Genomic DNA, 22,705 nt, shown 5'->3' on the forward strand with positions numbered 1-22,705 from the left:
ACCCTTTTCCAAAATAGAATTTCTATTTTGAGATATGAGGTGGATTTAAATGCACATCACTAGTGACAACAATTTTATTATAGGCTTCAGTAAGACTAGAGTGGGCATTCATAGAGTAATCAGGGTACCAGTTAATTACCTGGCACCTGAAGGTCAGGGTTTCCAGGGATAACTAAAGGACTGAGCTGAGTGAATTATCAGACGGGTCAGGAGCTTTCTATTTTGGAATAGATTACTTATTAGTCCACAGGTAATACTTTATTTTAATGTGCTTGACCTTTTGTTTGATCATTCTATCAATTCATTTGATTTTCCCCTCAATTATATAACCTCAAAAACTAAAATTTGAATTCTAGCTCTGCTTTGTAAAGCCTTAAATCACTCGATTCAAAACTTTTATACACTATACAGACTTTAGGCCTTAGCTTTGGCATTTTATGCCTTAAAGTAAATTTAAATCATATAATTAAATAATAATACATTTTAATTTGTAAAAATTGAATGAAATCAGAGATCCTTAAAACCCTTTTATGTCATTTTCCCCCACAACTTTTACACACAGTATTGTTTTTCTTCTAGCTTAGTATAGATACAAGCAGCAGCACAATCTTCTCATAATCTGGCTGTGGACTAATTGAATTTGACAAGTGTTCATTTCTAATCCTTTATCATGTGATCCATAGCAGTCTGTGTCTCATCCTCACTTTCAGTAAGGATTTGCCACAATTGAGAGCCGAATAACAATTCAGCTTCTATGGACTTTCATGCCATATTGGTCAATTTGGTTTTTGCTGATTTGCACAAACTTAGCCGCAGCCACTGACTCTGTAACTGAGCACTTTTTTCATTTTGTAATGTAGGTGGAAGCTTAAAAAATGTAACCAGGTCAAACCAGATTTGTGTAATGTAAGAGATAATATTTGTTATTTTCAGCAAGAATAAAAATATTACCAACATGGGTCAACGCCTGAGTGAAGAGAGTGACCAAGACAAGGAAATCGATGTGGCGGAGCTGCAGGAATGGTACAAAAAATTTGTTGTGGAATGCCCAAGTGGAACGCTGTTCATGCACGAGTTCAAGAGTTTTTTTGGCGTTACTCATAACAAGGAAGCTGCAGATTACATTGAAAACATGTTTCGAGCATTTGACAAAAACGGAGTAAGTACAAACTTCAGTTCTGTCTCATTTTAACATTGTTACCAAACTACACAGCAGGACAAGATATTAATACACATTTGTTGATTCGGAAGGTTGCTTGTGCTGTTTCAGCTGATGCCCATTATCATTTTAAATATTTGAAGGGCAGAAAACTCATTTGCAGCAATTTTGAGGGCTAACTTAATTTGTACAAGTAAGGAAAAATGTCATAAATGCTCATGTATCAATTTCACTGAGAATACTTCTTGGGTTTTCAGGGTATACACAGCAAGCAAACTGGATGTTTCAGCTTAGCTCTAGGAATAATGGATAATTTTCCCTATTCTCTGACAGGTTAAAGTCCACACTGAAGTAAACATTTAGGTTCTTAGTCACATCCTTGTATTCCTTCACAACATTTGAACCTTGTGTGCACACAGGACAACACCATTGATTTCTTGGAGTATGTGGCAGCTTTGAACTTAGTCCTTCGAGGAAAACTGGAGCATAAACTTAAATGGACATTCAAAATGTATGACAAAGATGGAAGCGGGTGCATCGACAAAACAGAGCTTCTAGAAATTGTGGAGGTAATATTTACTATTTTAAAGTCTCCATGCGTTCTGCGTAGTTGATATTATGCAGCTGAATTGACTGACTAATGAACTTTAGTCAGTGAAGGAGTCACTGTAACATATTTTCCTGTAACTCTCAGTCTATTTATCGGCTGAAGAAAGCCTGCCATGGAGAGCTGGATGAAGAATGTAATCTGCTGACCCCAGACCAAGTGGTTGACCGGATATTTGAGCTGGTTGATGAAAATGGGGATGGTGAGTGTTTGCAATGGTTCCTAACGGCTTAAAATGTTCCATGGATGATTTAAAACACCTGTGGCATTGTGAAGCACTAATTGTAAAATTGTATGCGTATTCGTTATTGCTTGTTTATATTAAAAGGATAGGTGGGTGCAAGCTTTACAATGGTCATCTATCAGGAATGAAGAAATGTATACTAAGAATAACTGTCCTGCGTCACTTAGGGGAGCTCTCACTGGATGAGTTCATCGATGGAGCACGGAGGGACAAGTGGGTGATGAAGATGCTGCAGATGGATGTGAACCCCGGAGACTGGCTCAATGAGCGACGCCGTAGTGCGGACTTCTAGGGGGAAGCACAGACCGTCAGTCTGTCATGCACAATCCTGATGTGTAACTATTCATATTGTGATTTTGTGTATATTGCAGTTTATATGTATATAAAATAAAACACTGATACTGTCTGACTGCTAACGTGCTATATGCTGTTGTATCATATTTAGATACATGTCCACATCAATGCTGAGATTTTCACAAGCTTTCATTTATTGCTGCGTATGATGATGTAGGTTTTGTTTGTCTGCCCTTGCTTTATTTTCTTATATGTAATAATATAAGCAAAAAAAAGAGTTATCCAATAAACATATTAATAAATCACAATAAATGTCAAATGTGAATTTCTTAAAACATAAAACACCAAATAAATTTAGGAGACCACAGGAAGTAGCCAACTTTTATTGATAGGCGTTGAATAAAAGACTTCTAAACACAAACATTAGTGTATAGTGTTAAAAATGGGGTTCTATTAAAGTATGCTTTGCAATTATTCTAATGAAAAAGTTAAAATATTTGTTTTGCATATGTATCTGACAAACCTTCACATTCCGAAGGCGTGATCGTCCACAAGGTCTCGCTATTTCTCGCGAGACGATATGTTACGTAGCAGCTTTTCATACACCTCCAAACCAACTAACCTTCCGAGAACGGTGTTATATACGTAAGTTAAACAGCTTTCTGCAGGTAGCAGTTTTTAAGTCATACGAGCGACTGTAGTAGCGCACAGCGTACTGTGCAAACTAGCAAACAGGTCTTCCAGCAGAAATTGAATGTCGATACTTCCGTGTGTTTGTAGTGTGTGTTCAAGATACTTAACAGCAAATCAAATCGCCCTGCAAGTGCTTTACCCTCGCTTGTCAATGTCGTCCGAACCTCATATGTCGGCCAGCACCCACACAACTAAGGTAAAGTTCAGTTTCTGGGGTTTCTCCGTCAAGACACCAGTGTTTACTGTATTTGTTATTCCGTCGTTATGCTTCACGACATTGTCTAATGCTGCCCCCTCCTGGTTAGCCTGCAGAACACAAGTGGAGGCTGAGTTATGTCACCGGGGACCTGTTCTCCTGCCCTGCGCGTGAAGCTCTGGCCCACTGCATCAGCGAGGACATCCGTATGGGGGCAGGCATAGCTGTGGAATTCAGAAAGAGGTTTCAAGGGGTGACTGAGTTAAAAGAGCAAAGTGAGTCAACCCTTTCATTAAAGATTCATCAGGGATGAAGATGTCTTGTGATCATTTTACCAGCATGGACACAGTTTTTTTTAAAAGCCTTTAACCTCCTCCTCACTCGCTTTCCTTTTGTAACAGCCTCGGTTAGGAGTTTTTTCTACACTGTCTGAGAGTATCACATTGTATCAATTTTGTCTGACTCTGTGTACACATTAACTCATATTCTTCCACACACATTCACTCTTACAGAAAGTCAAGGTAGTATCGTATGACAAATGTGTAAATGTGACTTTGTATTTGTATCCTGCTGGGCGTGCCACTTACCAGCGTCATAATGGATGACTGACAGGTGCTCGCTCTCTTGTGTAACCTCCTAAAACTGAGCAAACACCCATCTGCTGACTCGTTTGGAAACGTTGTCTTATGTTTCAAAAATAACTTGCTGAACTTTGTTTCTGAGAACATTTGAAGTGAGGAATAGGTTGAATAATTTTGCCTTAACATGTGAAAGTTTTGGGGAGTTTTCAGAGGTGACGTTGGACCTGATGCCTCTAATTTTGCATAAAGAAGCTTAGCCCACAACTTTATTCGCATGAATAGCAGCCAACTTGGTGCAGGGTCTCTCTAAACACAACACGAAGATACTCAAATGCTTTGCAAGGCACTGACAGATCATGTGGACGCTTCAGTCTGGAAGCTTTATTTTTGGTTATAAAAGGATATTAACAACAGATTCAGTGTCTCTGAATAGAAAGATAGCACGTCAGTTTTTCTCTAAAATGTTTGTGTCAAACAAGGCCTAGTATTACATCAAATGTCTTGGCAGATTAGAGGGAGGATGTGTTTGAACAGGATAGTGCCCAGACACTTTGTGCCACAGCAATGACACATGAGTTTTTGCTTTTTGATTTGTTTGGTTCTCAGGCTAGTAAACTTTTTGATAAACAACTCTACTTTCTAACTTTTTGTGTGTGTGTGTCTTCCGGTGTGTTATTAAGGGTCTAGGGATTTATGAATCTTTTTTTTATCAAGCTTTGTTCTAATGTGGATATTATATTTCTTTTTGTCTTTCTATTCTTTATAATCCAAACAGAAAAAGTGACAGGACAGTGTGCCGTACTGAAAAGCGATGGACGCTTTGTCTACTATCTGGTACACATGTTGATTAAACTTCACTAGATGTACACTTTTAGACAAATCGAGAGATTTTATCCAAAAGCTGTTGTGGTTAGTGCAATGAAATGTTGTTTTTCTATTACTTTATTGTAGATCACAAAGAAAAAGGCAAGCCAGAAACCCACCTATGACAGCCTGAGACAGAGCCTGGAGGATATGAGGTCACATTGCCTGAAGAACCAAGTATCAAGAATATCGATGCCTCGGTTTGTATAATTTTTCTCTTTTGTGACCCTTAATTGAGAGAAATAATAATAAACAAATTCATTTTAAAATCAACTAATTGTGGCATTTATTAAGTTGCTGTGGTAGTTAAATTCTTTATCTATTTCTCTGACAGTATCGGCTGTGGCCTGGATCGACTCAAGTGGACGAGCGTGTCAGAGATACTGGATCAGGTCTTCAAACACACAGACATCTCCATCACAGTTTACAGTCTTCCTCAGAAAGAAGAGACCACAGTGATGAAGGAAAACAGACGCAGATGATTCATGGAAATGTTAATTATTGAAATACTGATGTATATGAAGCCAAGGAGATTTTTTTTGTCAAAGTTGGAAACATGTTATTTTCTCTGTTAAATAAAATAAAGCTTTCTTTTTATAAAAGAACCCACATAAGCTCATATCCAACTAGTAGTGGTATTATTATAGAACCTTTTTGTAATGACTGTTGGGACTACTTCCAAAATATTTTAATCTGTGTTCATCACTAAATTAAGATGAACCCGGATGAACTCAGTTTAATATCTCATATGGTGTGTTTTATACCACGGGACTGAGTATAAAGCGTCAGTTATCTCTTTATCTCCCCCTTCTTTCACTAAGCATTTACATTGTTGGTTGAGCAAACAGTACCTTTCTCTCTGGTCATCATATAACTTCTGGAGTGCTCATCATGGCCACTGCAAATGCTCAAGGTATTGTATGCTTCTTTATTGATCTGCTGGGGTATTGTGCTTTAATGCAGCCGAGGAACAATGGACCAGATGTGAGTGAAAGAGAGCAGGGAATTTGACACCACAAAGTCAATCCTGCACATCCATTTTCTCCAGTATGGGAAAGCCTTTTAACGCATGATGAAATTCAAGTGGAAAGGGGAGAGGTAATGACATACATTTTCCATTCAAGATATTTTATTGCAATCTCTAAAGGGGGCTTCATCTAACTGTGCGATGATATTCACTTCAGGTGCTGGTAATTAACGCGAACGTCAGTAGTGGCGAGACTGCTTGAACAGTGTGCTGCCTGCTAGCCTCCCATTCTCCTTTGGGGCACTTTCAATAATTCATGAAGAAAAGGCATTAACCGCTGTGCACACTGCGGATGGCTGCCCATTTCCTCCCATATATCCAGGCTGGCTGGGAGACTTTGGTATCACTGCAACCAGCCTCCTCTCTCTTCCTCCTCCTCCTTCCTTCCCATCCCCCTTCCTGCCTGGGAATTAGACTCCACACTGCAGCAGAGCCACCTAGCTGTGCTGCAGTGAGCACAGGGAAATCTCCCTTCATCTGACCTGCTGTCACAGTCAACGTGCTGCCGGTGTTGGACGGTGCAGCGAAATCTGTTCTCACCCCACCCTATAGCCCCCTTGTCTCTTTGTTCCCATGCAACGTCTGCTTGTCCCACTGCAGTACACTGGCTCGCCTCCGCTGCTCTCCCTCATTTCCACTCCCCCCCCCCCCCCCCCCCCCCCCCCACACACACACACACACACGCACAAACACTGATAAACTCTCCCCATTCTCGTCCCTTTTTTTCTTTGCTCAATGCATATGAAATTGCAGAGCTCAGCATTCTTTTCCACAGGCACTTAGGGAAAAAAAGGAATAAAAAAAAAAGAGCGATGAGCTGGGCGGGAGGGCTTCTGGTGCACCACATAACTGGCTCCCTTCCAATTAAAGAGGAGAGCTTATGTTATTGAAGAGCAGCTTAGCCAATCAGGAAGCAGTGCAGGCAAAGACAGCAGGAAAAAAGCAGCAGAGCGGCTGAGCAAGAGAAAGAAAAAAAAACTGCAGTGTGTGAGTGTGTGTAGTTTTTATCCCTCCCCTGAGCAGATCTTTATCAATTTGGGTACTCCAGTCTTGGGGTGCATTTGAATGGGAGTCTGTGTGTGTGTGTCAGAGTTTACAGAGTAAAGGTGTGTCTACACTGCTATGTTAGACTCCTGACTTATTCATTCTGAAATTGGAAATAAGAGAAAGTAAGAAGAGATTGATTATTTCTCTCTCTATCTCAAAGTGTCTGGGAATCTGCAGAGAAGGGGGAAGAACTCCGTGTCCAGGAGAGAGCAACCTGCACAAAAGGTAAGCAGCTGCATTCTCCTGCAAGCATGCCGGATTATTTCACTTCTGAAGTTGTGTTCTGTGTTCACTGTTAGTGAGTGTACTTATTCTTTTCCTTGTTTTAGTTCTTCACACACAGTTCCCTTTTAAATGCATACATGGATCTCTGTTTGTTTCCATTTCTTTTTTGCATAATATTTGATGAAAACGAAGAAGGAGAGAGAAAGAGGGAGGGGGAAGGTTAGTGTGGGACTCCCTGATGCTCCTAGGCAAGTTTCTGTGCACACGGTTCTCTAGTGCTGCAGTATCCCATTACATCCCTGTGCAGAGCTGCCTCAGCATCCAGACAGTGCCAGGATGAAGCAACCCAAACCAGCTACCAGCTTCCCAAATTTGCTCTCACAGTTTTACCTCGTTTTCACCTATCCCAGTTTGGGATAAGTGAAGTTTTGCTACTTATATTGTGAATAGGTACACTATGATAAGCTTAGTGTGGTAAAAAGACTACGTCAGCCCATTATAATTTTATCCTGCACGCTCTCGTTGTGTACCCGGAGTGTCAGTGGGGTTGCTTAGATAACTGTTTGAATTGGCTCTGATAGTGTTTGAGACCGGCGATTAGTTTTTGTTTGGTTTATCCGGTGCTCTGGGACTTCCTCCAGTCTAAGCCTGCAGCAAAAGTGGGCTCTCTGATTGGCTGAACTGACTAAAGTGTACTAAAGAAACACAAAAAGATAGAAATAATATTATGAATTATTATTATTGTTAAAAATTAGCTCAAACAACAAAGGATAGTAAGTTGACATACAGTTAAAAGGGTTATTCATAATTATATGTTTTTATATTAATGATTTCATTCTTTTATTTAAGAGAAATTGCAGTAATTTAGTATATCCTCCTTTCTGTTCTGTATATCTGACCTTGATCATTTCTGAATGAAGATGTGATGTTGTCCAGCAGTGGGCACTATGTGTTTTCTCTGCTGAAAATGTCTGTGAACACTGGCCTGCTGCAGAGCAGGGAAAAATAATAGATGGACTTAACATGTTTATGAGGATGCTGAAAATACTGGATGAGCATTTTTTTGTGTGTTTTCATATTAGTTAAAAGTGAAGCTCGTACCTTGTACTCTGATAGTAGCTATAAGCACGAGACATACATCTAAACCCAATCGTAATGTAGATTTGTGTTTCAAGTTTTCAAGACTTTCTTATATACAGGGGTACAAAGAGGGTTGGGAAGAAAATGTAATCTGTTTCAGCACCATGGACAGTGCACATAGCAGGGACCTTATGCAAGAGCTTCCTTTATAAAGTTTGAAGCAAACCAATGTTTAGTGAAGGCTAATGGGCATTCCTAATTATCTTTGGTTAGCTGATGTAATACCCTGCCTGGTTAAATTTTCTAAATTGTTATATGATGTTTGCAATGGCTGTGTGGCTTTGCTTCTTCATTATTCATACACCTCTCTTCTTCTGGAACACAGTTTACCTTAAGAAGAGCTGTGTTTTTGTGAAGGAACTGAAAAGTGGCTTCTTCACAGTTTCATTTTGAAAAGAAAATACACACACAAAAAGGAAAAAAGAATGTTTTGGCCGGCCTTGTCTACCTGTATTATTGCTGTATGCTCTAGGTGGGAGTGTCAGCGCTGAGATTTTGTTCAGCTTTCCTTCCATCAATCCGACTGCAGCAGCAAGATATTTCAAGCTTGACAAATGGGTTTTACATGGACTTATTGAGTGATCACCCAAAATCCAAATGACAATGTTATTAAAAGAGAAACAACACATCGTTCCAGTTAACAGTGGCTAGCAATTAATTATGTTTTCTACAAATCGCTTGCAAAAAAAAATGAAAATTACATGCAATGACTTTTCTTCATACGGCTCTGACACCTGCTGTGACACAGAGCTTTGTTTTATGAAGCGACCACAAAAGTGTCTCTGCAGGATGCTGCTGCCAGACTGTAAAACTCATTCAGGAAGTGATGATCAGAAACCTCTGCTCTTTAATGGGAAATAGATATGAAACCCCTTACCATTCCAAGAAGTAGACAGCATCTTGAAGATAAATGCAGAGTGTGGGAGATGGAGGAGGGTTAAGCTTTTGCTGTTAGATGGAATGAGTCACGCCAAAAACATTTGCGGTCATGTTCTTGTATTTATTTGTGTAAGCGCTTTGAAAGAGGTTTCTTGTTTCATAATCAAATTGCCTGCAAGGTTTATCTCGATAACTTTGTAAACACTGCATGTAAGTCATTAGCGTAACTGTTTCTAACAGTTGTGAAGTTTCTGGGGGAAGGGACCAGCTGCTGGGCTTGTCATTGCTCATCCTCCAAGCGTGACATCCTCTGTCCCATGCTGTGCGGCATGGGCGTTTAGTGTGCCCCTGTAAATGATGGTGGAGGCAACATAGCGGAGCAACAACGGCTGTCACTGTACATTTAGCAACAATCTCAAAACTGCCCATCTCAGGATAAGAAGAGGTGCTGTAAAAACTCACCAGGCTATTTTGTTTAGATTATTCCGATGCAAATAGAGGATGCTGCAGATGTTTTAGCCGAGCAGTCTCTCTTGGGGATGCTATAATGACACCTTGATAAACACAGCAAGTGGTGCCAATGACATTGCGTGTATGTGTACTTGTACTGCTAATATAGAGATGTAAATTATAGATATTCTACTCCATTTGGAGAAAAAATGGAAGTCTGGAATAATGGGGTTAGAAGCAGGCTAAGATAACTCTCCAGGTAAAGGTTATTTGATGTATATATGTATTAGTCTTATAGATGTGCATGTCTATGTCCATGTGAGAAACAGAGGGTAGGGTAGTTTAAAAGAACAATATAAGAGACAGCAAGGGAAATATCGATTGCAGTCAACCATAAGAGTGTTGAGAGAAGCAGGCAGGAAAAGCACATAACGAATCTGAGGAGAAGAGATGAGGGAAGACAAATGATACAACCATTGGCCAGAGAAGGGTAGAGAGATAGAGTAAGAGATTGAGAGATTGTCAGAGGCAGAGCAAGAATGGAAGAGAGTGGGTGTGCATAGCAGAGCTACGAGCACTGCAGTACATTGCAGTGCCCAGCCCCCGCTGTGTTCTCTGTTCACCATCCGGTTCCATGCACTGAAAAGACCCCTGCAGCAGCAGCAGAGCAGCACAGCATAGAGGGCTGCCTGCTGGAGAACGGCAACCTCAACCTAAGAAAATGCTGTTCACTCTTCGGTGTTCATTCTTGACGTCTGGTGATGCACGGATTTTTAAAGAGCGATGGAAACATGGTGAACGTGACAAAACAGCCGACCTGCTCCTGCTAGCGCATTGCCTTGTAGACAGAGGGAGTAGTCAATTCACAGTCAGTCCCTGGATTATGTAAGCATATAGCACATTCACTTTGCTGGGTACTGACTAAATGATCCCACCTTCTCTGGCCATGTTTTCCTCATTAGGAACATCTGCCTCACTGTTTGTTTTTGTTCAAGAGCTAGCATCTTTGCAAACAGAGGAGAGCAATTTATTTAAATGCATGTATAGGGAAGCAAGCCAGATAAAACTTTAAATGTCTGGAGTTTGCATACCTTTGGCTTCATATTTGTTCGATGAAGGCATGTGTGGCAGATATGAAGTAACAGTCCCACAAACAACTTCCAAGACCTTCACTTGATGTGGGCTCAAAAACAAAAACCCAAAACAAAACACTCCTTAGTCAGTTTAATGTCAGGCAGAGTACATTATGCATAAATACCTTAAACTGTAGCCTCACACTTCAGTTCTGTAGGATTAATTATTCAGCTTTTGGCCAGGCAAGTAATACTCTCTCACTGTCACTCTCAAACACATGCACGTGCACACATGCAAACACATGCATGCAAATGTAAAATGAATCTTAATCATGTGAAAAGCTCTAGGAAACGAAAGAGAAGCTTGTTTCTGCTTCCATAAACAGTTGCAACGTTTCCATCCCACTGCCTGCCTGGGGGGTGGTTGGCAGGAGTGTGAGAGCTTCTCCCATTCTACGCTTTCTGGTTTCCATCTACTTTGCTGATGTGGCTGATTCAGATTGCGTAGTGTGGACTCTCTCTGCTTCCTGTGACACAACAGTGATTGTGCTCAGGAGTGGTTGAGTCAATTACACCTTGCCAGACAGGTGTTTGAGCTGTTAAGTGTGTTTCCTCGCCACATCAGACTGTTTGCTTCTGATTTGCACTGAAAAATCAGCACTAGGCTTTGGAAATGACACAATATAAATATGAGCTGCTTGTGAGTCACACTGCAACTAAAGATAGTAATACAACTCGCAATCATTATAAATGTACCCATTAACATCAGCTGCTTACTCTATTTCTGGATTGAAACATTTCCTTCATGAGGCCATCTGGTACAAAAAATCAAAACAGTGGTTTCGAAATCGATTGTTCAACCTACTTATGTTTCACACATTTAATCATTTCAGCTTTTAATATGAAGTAGGACAAAGGGAAGAGAGAACTGTTTCTGTCCTGTCTAAAGTGTCTATATTCGCAGAAGGAAAATGTTGTCTTTGACTAGGGAGCGTTGAGAACGTAGTCTTGAAGAGAAAAAGAGAGAAACACTCATTTGTGGGTTGGTTGTGACAGAGACAGAGAGTGGGAGAAAGCAGTGGAGTATTGTAGTGTGGGTGAGCTGCAGTAGGGATTTGGAGTGCTGCATTGAGCTGCATAATTAATGTTAAGAGGGTGGAGCTAAAGACAGAGATAACGTCCCATGAAGAGCAAGTCGGCGTAACACTGCCGATACAGAAATAGCCCCTTTTGTATAGGTGGAGTCACTCTTTAAGAGGCACAGGCAGACCAGTATGGAAGTGATATCCTGATGGAAAACCAAGTGGGCACACTCAGTCTTTTAGTCCAGCTCCATGCTCCATGTCCCTGTCTCATCTGCTCCCCTGGCCCTCAAAGCCAATCATTCTTCACTGAGCTGCGTCCCACAGCCAAATGTCTCAATGCTGGCTGCACTGCTCTGTTAATGATCCAATTTGTAGAAAAACACCTTCCTATATGACACATCTGGTGTAGCTCTTATCTTCTCTGTTTGAATGGGACTGAGGAAGGAGGAGGAGTTGCTTTAATTTCCATATTAAGTCATCATCTTTACAGATTCTGTGTTGTGGGCTTTTTTCTTTTTAACATGGTGAGATTGTGTTGACATTTTTTCAGAAAACCTGCTGTTTTTAGCCTCATTGTATTCAGAGACATCCTCTATTCTTCTCTCCGTAGTTTTATTTTTAAACACAGCTTCCCTGCATTAGAATCATCTGCCTGTTCAACCATTTAATCACTTCACATAGACACGGGACCTTCATTTACATTAATGTACATGGAATATGAAGGTTTGCTAGGTACTTATAGACTGAATGAATGTCTGTGGAGGCATACATTTAATGCATTCTAAAGTCTGTGAACATATTGTGCATATGACTTTGTAGAATCTGTAGGAAGGGAAATATTTTTTATGGCAGAAACCTTCTGGTTTCTGATGTTGTTCTCTTGTAGTTGCATGAATATAAATCAGCCAACTACTACTACTCTTTGGGGGTACGAAAGAGGGATTGTATTTGCTAAAATACTTTGCCTTTTGTATCCTTTTTGTTTTCTTTTATATGTGCAACCAGCAGATGAACACAGGAGTCATGGCCTGGATATCTGTAGGTTATACCAGAAACCATAAAAAGCTGACTGTTGGCCCCAAGGGCTAAGTAAGCACACTGCTCAGTGGATTCCCAGATTGAATAACCTCAGGCTTTGACATGTATAAATACGTTAGTCTTGGGTGCTGTCAGAGTTTAGGAACCTGTTTAGATTCACTCTATTCAGGAGGCTGTTTATTGACCAGATCTATATCACACTCTGCTTGCACCCAAACCTCAACATCTCAGAGTTCTTGGCAACTATTCTGCTGAAGATTTCCCAGCCGTTATGGCCTCACTGCTTTAAAGTAAATCTTTACAGTCTTGTGAAATAAATATGAAAGTGTCCTCTGTATTGCCCATATGTTGTATTTTATATCCTTTTTGATTTTCTGCTCATAATAGTGACACTCTTTCTTGAAGTGCTTCTGCTAAAAGCTACTCTGGAGATCCGTCCTTGTCAAGAGGGTTAAGGGATTGCACAGAGGCATTTGAAATGCATCCCCTGGGCTCCAGGCCTCTCTATATACATTTAGGAAGCTGGTATTAACAAGAGTTTCATTCTCAGTCAGAAAATAACACTAAAATTACAACCCCGACAATATGTGGTGCAAGTACAGCCTTTGAATTGAAATTAATTCAATTGAGCTTTGAATAGAGAAACCAGAGAAAGGTACAAGACTATTCACATCACTGCAATAACAGTTTTGCTTTGGAGCCATGATTTGATCTGCCCAAATAATGACAGTGGACATTATAAATGTCTGTCAACAGTTGTTTTTATGGTAACACACCCCCAGGGTCTGTGTGTGTTTAAAATACAGTTTTAAGGGCTTTGTGTGTATTTTCATCTATATTTTTTCATCTGAGTCTACTCCAAAAGGCATTTGGCAGCACAATCTGAAGTTTTTCTCTCTTTTTTTTTGCTCCTCAGAGAAACAACACAAAGCCTCATTAAATATATTTTTCTGGCCCCTGAAATCTTAGAAATGAAGAGACATTTTCTGTTTTCCTTCCCCCTCCATTCCCACGGGGTTTTGCAGTGGGAGAGCCGAGTTGCCATTTCTCAGTGTTGCCAAGTGAAGATCTGCCCATCTGACATGCAGAACGCTCGGAGCGGTGCAAACATCAACAGAAAACCTTAAAAAAAAGATTTTTTGTTCCTCTTTAAAATAATCCCAAGCTTTGAAATTCTACCGAGTCTGAAATGTCTTGAAATGAATTTAGACCGCAGGCTGCTGTGAAGAGTTTTAGAATTTTGTTGTTCCATGTAACCTGCAAGGTTGTGTGATCTGTTTGTTTAAAAATTAGGTGTACAAGAATTTGTGTTTTTCATTAGAGGAATACTGAAATATAATCAGTCAGAGAGAGAAAGAAGGAAAGAGAATATTTTAGCTGCGTGAGTAGGTGCTCAGCATGAGAGCTGCTTCTTTCTCTTTGAGGCCGGTATGCAGGCGAAGGACACAGAATACAGAATCAAAAATCCATGTGCGTATTGCTACGCGTACCTGTTGGTTAGAGTAGGCGATAAGAAAGAATAATACGCTTAAAAAATGAAAGCAAGAACATGTTTTACTCGTCATATTATCATGTGTATTTTACATGAATATATGCATTTTAATTTCTGTACAGCATACATTTGCCATTATGTAATTTATAGATGATCACTGTGTATCAAAAGAAAACAATACAGAATGTATTGTACTATGAAAATATAATCAATAGCCACACACGTTGATCCCACACACCTTCAGTAATGTTGAGGTCCAGATTCTGGGAAGGTCAGTCCATGACTGTACCTTCTATGCTTGCAGGCTTTTACTGTATTAGCAGCGGTGTGTTTGGGATCAATGCCATGCTGAAAAATGAAGCTGTTACCATGCCAACACCTTTCCAGATGTAATGATAAGTGGATCAAAAGGTGAATGTACTTTTCTGCAATTATTGTTTGATCAATTTTTGAGCCCCAAACCATGACAGAGCCTCCACCGTGTTTCACAGATAGCTGTAGACACTCATCGTTATCCCTCTTTCCCGGTCTCCTCTGTACATTGATGATGATTTAAACATTTTACATTTAGATTCATCACTCCATAAGACATGTTATGACTGATATTAAGACCAGTCCCTGTGTTGTTTGGCATACTTCCATCTCTCTCTGAGTGAACAAGCAAAGGAAAACTGTGCTTTAAGACCACTTGGCTTCTTGGAAGCAAGATATATGAGTGTTTTGCACAGCACTGTATATAACATTAGCCATACTAGCAAATGATGCCTGGGTTTGACTTCAAGTGCATTACCATTGTGTTTTGTAACTTCAGTGCACCGGTAAAGTTGTGCGAGTGGCAGGTCACTTATGGTGCTTTATAAAGCTAAAGGTGCTCCACTGGGTGTTGATTCATCCTTTTCACTCATTCACCACTCAGGTCATTGTGTTGCTGTCGTTCCCAGAATAAAAGATTCCTGGTGTTCATTTGTATTCAGCTAATGTGTTTTCAGTGAAGCTGCATTTCAGAGAGGTGTTAGAAACAAGCAGAAACAAATGCCTTTAATCTAACTTCCCTCTACAAAGAGTGAAGTGAAGAGTACTTGTGTGTTTTGGCTGTGTCTTACTGCCAAGTTGAGGGAATCTTGCAGATTCGATCTCTCCCAAAGAGATTATTGACTTGACAGCAAATTGGATGGTGCCTCCAAGATCATGATGGAGGGCTGCAAAATCTATTTTGCACGAGGGACAAGACATTCAATGGACTATATTGATCAAAATTATTGCTCTCATGCTTTGTCCAGTTCTCTAAACCCTCTCACGATATTGTTATGTGGAGAGCTATATATATCTGTGAATATATAGTTTTCACGGTCTCTATTCTTATCTGGAGAGTCTTCCTGAATCACTGCTCAAAAAGCCTCAAGACACAGAGATCCACACTGTACGTCGTCTTACAAACTGTGCGTCTTTTTTCATTAAACAAGAATGCTTTGTGAATCTTAGCTGTGTTAATCGCCAAGAGGCTGCGTGCGTGCAAGTGGTTGTATAATATCTGACAACTCAGGAGGAAAAACAGGTAAACAAAATGGGGAGAAACATCAAGATGCAAGTGCTATGATCTTGTGGCATGCTGTATGCTGAAAGCTGGGGGTTACCATGGACTAATGTGTTTAATTTTTCTTTGGATTGTTTTTTAATGAGATTAACTGCAAAAATATAAACATTTTATTACTCCATTCTCTTCCTTTATTGAATTATTGAATGCCAAGCAATTGTTATTACTGTTTATACCTTATTAATGTGATATTTCAAATAGACATCCAGGGCCACTCAAGAATTATTTTACCATCATCTCCATCCCCAGGTTTCCCTTGTGTGTTTCTCTGCTGTAAGCAATGGTTTGTCAATACTTGACTCTTTAGCCTCAGCCTAAACTAGGGACACTCTCACATGACTATACACAGCTCTAACCAGTAGTCTCAGTATGGCATTATTCATTACAAGGGAACCATCATTTTGTTGAGTAAATACACTAATTCTAAACCACGTGTCTTCTATCATGAATCTTTAATGTCATCAATTAGATTAGGATCACATCACTTCTTGGAGAAACTAAAAACAGTGAAAGCTAGAAACAGGAGCAATATAACTTCCCTAAAAAAGTAACTAAAACCTTCACGTTATTCTACAGCTTCTATTTTCAGTGTGTTCTAAGTCATCTTGGAGATCATCCATTGTTTTTTTTTGTTTTTTGTTTTAATAACAAGGATTCTGCTTTTCAGTCTGTATTTTTGTCATATTGAGTTCTGGAAGTGATGTGCATCCTTGTGCATTGTCTGCCGTTATGTAAACCCTACTGCAATTGAGAGGCATTCAATGCAGTGCAGGGCACTGTTTATCTAGGACATGGCTGGTTTGTGCCCCCTCATTGGAATGCATTTGAAACACTGTGAAAGAAAGCGTGATATTTTGAAGGGTGGTGTGCTCTCTCTCTCTCTCTCTCAGATTTATGAAAATGTCCTTGACACAGTGGTCAGTTTTTTTGGTTAGCTGCTCTGCCTTAAGAAAGATGGTGAAAACACACAAAGACCAGGGTAGAGGCAACTCTAACAAGTCACACTGGTGGTTACTTTGGGTGCCTGCAGGGACAGAGGTGGAATGTAGAAGCAGATGTAGAAATAGATGTTATTGTTATCGTCTCCCATTTTGCTGATTGGTAGCTGTTATCAGTGATGGATGACGTATTTAGATTAGCTGGAGTGTATCAGGGTTATGTCTGATTTCAGCCTAATGTGATAGATTAGTGTCGTCTCGGAAAAGAAACCTGATCAAATGCAGTGTTCCGCTGTTTTCCACGTCATCTGGCCAGTGTTGCTGTCTTTCATGACAGACTATCTCCTGACACTATAGTCCGCAGCACATTTATCACACTTGAAGGCTTCGTGAAAAGTTGGGTCCAAAAACATCCTCCCTTCTTATTGACATAACTCTTACCCAGCTCCATTTTCACTGTTGATTTGTCATGCTCTTTGATCACTGTCTGGGCATTACTTTGCTCTTTGAATTAGTTTTTACCCATGAGATAAGTTTGTGATGCAGCAGAGAGCAATTCGAATTTAAGCTTTGTCTTTGGATTTTTAGAACTCCATGTTATTTCACCTTAATTGGCATTGGTAATGTTAAATAATAATAATTGTGTATACAATACAATACATCTTTATTTATAGAGCACATTTAAAAACTAGCTGTATACCAAAGTGCTTAACATAAAAGACAGAAAGTAACATGAGTATTATAAGGCCTTAGCAAAGTACCGAATATACTAACAGGTCATTGTCACTAATACACAGGGGTAGCATAAAATACATATCAAGTAAAAACAATGTAAAAGCACAAGCCTTAAAAGATATGTATAAAGGAAAATAGAGTAAGTCTAAGAGTCAGGTACAGGCATTAACAAGCAGGAAAAGCGAGATTAAACAAATAGGTTTTTAACCGTGATTTAAATGATTGGATAGAATCGAACGCCCGGATAGCATGAGGAGGGTTATTCCACAACTCTGGTGCAGCCAAGGCAAACGCACGGTCACCTCTAGACTTCAGCCGAGATCTAGGCTGCACCAAGAGTAACTGAGTAGATTATCTTCGTGCTCTGGCGGGAACATACGATTTAAGGAGTTCGATATGGTAGCTCGGTGCTGTGTTGTTGGTGATTTTAAACGTAAGCAGCAGTATTTTAAATTGGATGCGGTATTTAATGGGTAGCCAATGCAGGTCAGCTAGAACAGTAATAGAGGCAAACCTCCCAGTTCTGGTCAGAATGCGTGCTGCAGTATTTTGAACTGTTTGCAGTCTATGAAGAAGGGCAGAATGAAGACCGAAATAAAGTGAATTGCAGTAATCCAGCCTAGAGGTCACAAAGGCGTGGATGAGCTTTTCCAGGTCCTTATGTGGAACATACTGCCTAGCCTTGGAAATGAGACGCAGTTGGTAGAAACTAGATCTAACTACAGCAGACACTTGTTTATCGAATTTGAAAGAGCTGTCCAGCAACACGCCCAAATTGCTAACAGTGTCAGAGAGGGAACTGGTAAGGGAACCAAAGGCATCATGAAGTTGGCCACGGGGAACGTTGCTGCCAAATACCACGATTTCAGTTTTCTTATCATTTAGGATAAGAGAGTTTCCTAAGAGCCACTCTTTGACCTCACGCATGCACTCTTGAAAGCCGTACAAGGACAAACAAGATCATCATTTAGTTCAAAGTAGATCTGTATATCATCAGCATAGCAGTGAAAAGCGGTGTGGTATTTCTCAAAGACTGCGCTTAGAGAGAGCATATAGAGGGAGAAAAGAATAGGGCCCAGCACAGATCCTTGAGGCACGCCACAGCAGACAGGTGCAGCGGAGAAAGAGCAGGTGCCCAGGTTGACCAAGAAGGACCTATTGGAGTGATATGATTTAAACCAGTCAAGGGTAACACCTTTAATGCCTACAGTATGCTCAAGCCTCGCTAATAAGATGTTGTGATCTACCGTATTGAAGGCCGAGGATAAATCCAATAAAACTAGGACCGCAGAGCGTCCAGTATCAGCAATTAGAAGAAGATCGTTAAGGTCTCTAAGCAACGCTGTTTCGGTGCTATGATGTGGTTTAAAGGCAGACTGGAATTTATCATTAATGTCGTTCTCATCCAGGTACGCCTGGAGTTGTGAAAGAACTATCTTCTCAAGGATTTTAGAGAGGAACGGGAGCTTAGATTCACATAATTCACATAATCATTATAATCAAGGTTCCTTTTTTAAAGGACCTTGATTGTGTATAACTACACAAGTTTCTTATAGTCGAACAACAATACAGCACTTAAATACATGAGCTGAAATATTCATATTTGAACTGTTTGACATCAGTTGTTTTCGTCACTTACATTTTATTGTCTAAGCATATGTTTACTGCAGAATGCTCTGAATTTACCTCTGTCTTTAAAAATAGACAAATTAAATACTTCTGGCTTAATATTTACTGTCATGATTGTCATTACAGGTAGTACAATTTCTAGTGGCAAGCAAAAATGAAGTACAATCAATTAAAGTGCCCCCCATCAAAAAAAAGGAACCGACTCCCACAGTGGGGGTAACCGCATCATGTCTTGAACGTTATAAAGTCTTACATATATAAAATGAAACCAAATTATGGAAATTTGTTTGTTGTTAGCAAAAAGTGGTTAACGTCTCAGCTTGGCTTTATCTGAGCTGTCAAGCCTGTTGTCTGACTCCATGCTGGCCTGAGCTCTATGAGAAATTAATGGTGACTAGCTGATTGCGCTGCTCTCACTCTGAAAGCAAAGTGAAACTGTGAATTACAGAGTAATTCATGCATATACTGAAATTGACATTTTCTCCTTATCTAGTTCCCAGCATGTGGCTGAAAAGTTGAAGAATCTCTTTACAAACGCTCTTTTCATTTTTGCAGTCTCACCATTTTCATATTACAAACTGAAGAAGTGAATCCAAATTGGAAAGTTAAGCTGCAATCGAAGTTAAACTGTGCAGTTTGTATTGTGCAGATTTTATAAAGCTCGTGGTAAAGCTGCCACCGCTTGTGGGATTCTCAGGACACAATGTTGGAGCAAAACTGAAGAGCAAAACTGAACCGCTGATTTGTGAAACATTTGCGTTGTGCAGCATTTTACAGCATCTGCTACTTGTTGTTTTGTTTAGTTTTCGTTTGTTTTGGCCTTTCAAGAAGCACGTCTCTGTTAGCTGAGCCTTTTAAATTCATAGTTTTTATGTCTAGATACAGGCATTAGGAAGTACAGATCAGACAGGCATGAAACACTGAGGACATACTGGCTGGAATTAGATCTCCTCCAACTCTTTGAAGCCAAAATCATTCACAGATATCAATTTTTAATGAAAATATTGGTTGACATTAAGCTCTGCCAGTGGCACTTTTTTGAGATGATGCAATGTGTTAAATGTGGTGGAGTTAATAATTTAGTGCTGCTGTTTGGAGGTACAGTGCTGTTCCGAGGGCCACTGCTTAATAAATTGCTGAATTAATGTGGGAGACATAATTTTGCCTCTTGGTTTCAGACACTAAAAAGTAAAACATTATTACTTAATTTAACTAAAAGGGAGCAATGTAGCAGAATTTAGATATAAAATTGGAACAGTAAAAGTTTATCATTGGAAACTTTGGGCATTAATTCTTCTAGTTAATGTTGCTTCACTTGGATGTTTTAATGCTGAAAATGGAGCAGTTTTTCCGCTGGCACTTATAAGCTTGAGGCATCGACCTGTTAGTAAGATTTGTGACAACTTAACTAGTTTAGCTTAAAGAGCTCATCACACACGCACATGTACATGAGTCATCTTGTATCTTGCAAACAAATTCTTAAATCCATTTGCATATTCATAGATTTTTCTGTTCAAAGACTGGAGAAATGGGCACCATAATAGGAATGTCTAACCAGGCTTTTTTTATGGCAAAAACTATGTCAGACACAAAGCAGTGTTATTCTTTTCAAAGCAGTGTAATTTCATGTACAGACATGCCTTGGGGAATCCTTTAAATCAACATTTTAAAGGATTCCCTGAGAGAGAGGGAATGGGTGAAATGCAGCCAGTGTCTTACATGAAGACATCGGGAAATGTAAACACAGCAGATAATTAGACTGTCATTCTTTGACTGGGTGAATGGCAAAACAGAATATTGAGTCTGGCATGCAGAATAACTGATAATCAACAACATAATGAGAACCGCATTGACTCTGTGCATTTCAGTTTGGGACATAATGCAGTTCACAACAGGGCGTTTTCTTTTAGACATTTTCCAACAGATTTTTTTGAATATGTGGGGTTTTTTGAAAGCCTCAGCTAATACTAAACCAAGTCATTGCACTTTGACAGTTAACTAATGGAAGTGATGCTATTTTTACTACATGGAGACATTAAGTTAATTAAAGAAGAAGCCACAGAAACCAAGCTCACTTTGAAAGATTCAGTTGGTAACAAGATAGTTTGTGTTGGTTTATATCAAAGTAGTGGAATATTGTTGTAAACTCCACTGTTTATGTGCCCAAAAATAGCCAGTGAAGCCATAGCTTTGTCAGCGATTAGTCAGACATCAGGCAAGCCAGCCCTCAGCCCTAAGAATGAAGGCGTTGCATTATTGAAGTCTGAATATGGGATATTTTGTCTCAGGAGGAGGTTAAGCATTGCAACACTAATGAAGGTGAAGGAACCAGCAACGAGATGGAGAATCATCTTTAAATCCCATCTTGTGGGCGATAAATATTTGATGACATATTTTTTTTTAATACCCTTTTACAGCCAGAGAAATGTTGGCACTTTTTTGCACTGCTTTCAGCTCAGGTCAGACTGCTAATATTGTGTATATTGTGAAATCATTTGTTAATACCAAGCGTAGGCATAATAAATATCTAGAGAAAAAGCATTGTTTTACCTGCACTGGAAATCACCCTGGACTTATGAATCAGTGTTGCACTACACTCCTGTGCACACAGCAACCGTTGGCTTTGACAGGCAGCAGATGGTGTGCTATACAGTGATTTACTGCTGCATAGCCGGGGGTGCAGTACTTTTTGTGAGTCTTTACTCCTCCTGAATAATTGATGGAATACTGTCAGATGCCTGTGTAGGATTTAAAATATTGCCAATCGAGTGGAAATATTTGGTATGTGTCATGTGTTTCTTCAAAGCTTTGTGGTTTTTAATTGTTGGGGCATTTGCTAACATCTGTTGGGAAGCAGTAAAAGGTAGAAATGATGGTTGTTTTTATTGTGGACTGAATTCAATCCTAAGGCTACCTGTAAAATTGGCATTTAAGCAACAAGATTTAATTTATTTAAGGGAACTCAGTCACATTGCAAGTGGATTTGATGCATTTCATTTTGTAATCACTAGCATGCTTTAACATTAGTTTCTTCATCTCAGACAGAAGATAAATTTGTTGCATCACTGTTTTTAGTCCCTAATGTTTTCTAGTTGGAATGACTACAGCACTGGGCCCTGCAGTTGTTGTTTGCAGTTTCAAAAGTGACATTTAATAAGCCCCTTTCACAACTGTTTTGCTTCCTTGTTAGCATTACAACATCACGCTGGGATAATTTGATGGACTCATAAAATACACCCGTGTTAGCGAGCTCTGGCTTTTTAGAAAATTCAGGATGATTTTGGCTAACAAGTAAAGCAACTTGTGGTAACATCTACCTGCCAAGCCTGAAAAGTACTGAGGCTTTTTTTGCCAGCTGACTCTGACTGCCAAAAATGTCTGACGGTTCTACTGCAGCACAGTATTTGGGTAATTTGCTTTATGAAAGAAGTCATTTTTTCATATCTTGTAAAAGAGATTTGTTTTTAGGTAATTATACTACAGTCTGTCCATCAATTTGTATGTTTGTCCAGTCCTGACTGAAATGTCTGAAAAAATATTTAATGTATTTAGCCAAGAGGTTAAAGACCAATGATTTTGGTAACTGCTTTTTTTGTTGTTGGTTTTTTTTATTTCGAAATGATTGCTATAACATTGGCTGATGACTTGATGAGCAAATAGACTGGTTGTTATATATTGCTATATATTGCTACAGTGGGGCAAAAAAGTATTTAGT

At 39.6% G+C, this 22,705-nt stretch overlaps 3 protein-coding genes across 7 annotated transcripts in view; all 3 read left to right on the forward strand.

Annotated features, from left to right (window-relative positions):
• Positions 1-692: 692 nt before the first annotated feature.
• On the forward strand, positions 693-2,403 carry guca1b (guanylate cyclase activator 1B). The gene is made up of 4 exons (XM_082517464.1): positions 693-1,159; positions 1,579-1,728; positions 1,854-1,968; positions 2,178-2,403. The coding sequence occupies exons 1-4, from the start codon at positions 956-958 to the stop codon at positions 2,300-2,302; spliced, it is 594 nt and encodes a 197-aa protein (XP_082373590.1). The 5' UTR covers positions 693-955; the 3' UTR covers positions 2,303-2,403.
• Positions 2,404-2,490: 87 nt separating this feature from the next.
• Positions 2,491-5,257, forward strand: oard1 (O-acyl-ADP-ribose deacylase 1). The gene is made up of 6 exons (XM_082517463.1): positions 2,491-2,949; positions 3,085-3,193; positions 3,303-3,468; positions 4,550-4,608; positions 4,726-4,838; positions 4,973-5,257. The coding sequence occupies exons 1-6, from the start codon at positions 2,885-2,887 to the stop codon at positions 5,118-5,120; spliced, it is 660 nt and encodes a 219-aa protein (XP_082373589.1). The 5' UTR covers positions 2,491-2,884; the 3' UTR covers positions 5,121-5,257.
• Positions 5,258-5,312: 55 nt separating this feature from the next.
• LOC309696293 (synaptotagmin-2-like) overlaps positions 5,313-22,705 on the forward strand; it is a 64,887-nt gene continuing 47,494 nt past the window's right edge. For 2 of the 5 annotated variants that reach the window (XM_082517457.1, XM_082517462.1), the window contains exon 1: positions 6,590-6,937. The gene's annotated coding sequence lies outside the window, so the exon portion shown is untranslated. Of the gene's footprint in view, positions 5,737-6,589; positions 6,938-22,705 lie in introns of those variants that run through there. The other 3 variants (XM_082517460.1, XM_082517458.1, XM_082517459.1) reach the window with 3 other exon arrangements.

Source organism: Aulonocara stuartgranti, assembly GCF_965226115.1.
Source record: "Aulonocara stuartgranti genome assembly, chromosome: 20".
Taxonomy (NCBI): Eukaryota; Metazoa; Chordata; class Actinopteri; order Cichliformes; family Cichlidae; genus Aulonocara; species Aulonocara stuartgranti.

What these genes read in the sequence shown, in the direction of transcription:
- guca1b (XM_082517464.1), top strand. Translation starts at nt 956, where the DNA reads ATGGGTCAACGCCTGAGTGAAGAGAGTGACCAAGACAAGGAAATCGAT. An exon ending in GAGCATTTGACAAAAACGGA is followed by an intron (nt 1,160 to 1,578) that starts GTAAGTACAAAC and finishes GTGTGCACACAG; the next exon opens with GACAACACCATTGATTTCTT. An exon ending in AGCTTCTAGAAATTGTGGAG is followed by an intron (nt 1,729 to 1,853) that starts GTAATATTTACT and finishes TGTAACTCTCAG; the next exon opens with TCTATTTATCGGCTGAAGAA.
- oard1 (XM_082517463.1), top strand. Translation starts at nt 2,885, where the DNA reads ATGTTACGTAGCAGCTTTTCATACACCTCCAAACCAACTAACCTTCCG. An exon ending in CCGAGAACGGTGTTATATAC is followed by an intron (nt 2,950 to 3,084) that starts GTAAGTTAAACA and finishes GTGTGTTTGTAG; the next exon opens with TGTGTGTTCAAGATACTTAA. An exon ending in TCAAGAATATCGATGCCTCG is followed by an intron (nt 4,839 to 4,972) that starts GTTTGTATAATT and finishes TTTCTCTGACAG; the next exon opens with TATCGGCTGTGGCCTGGATC.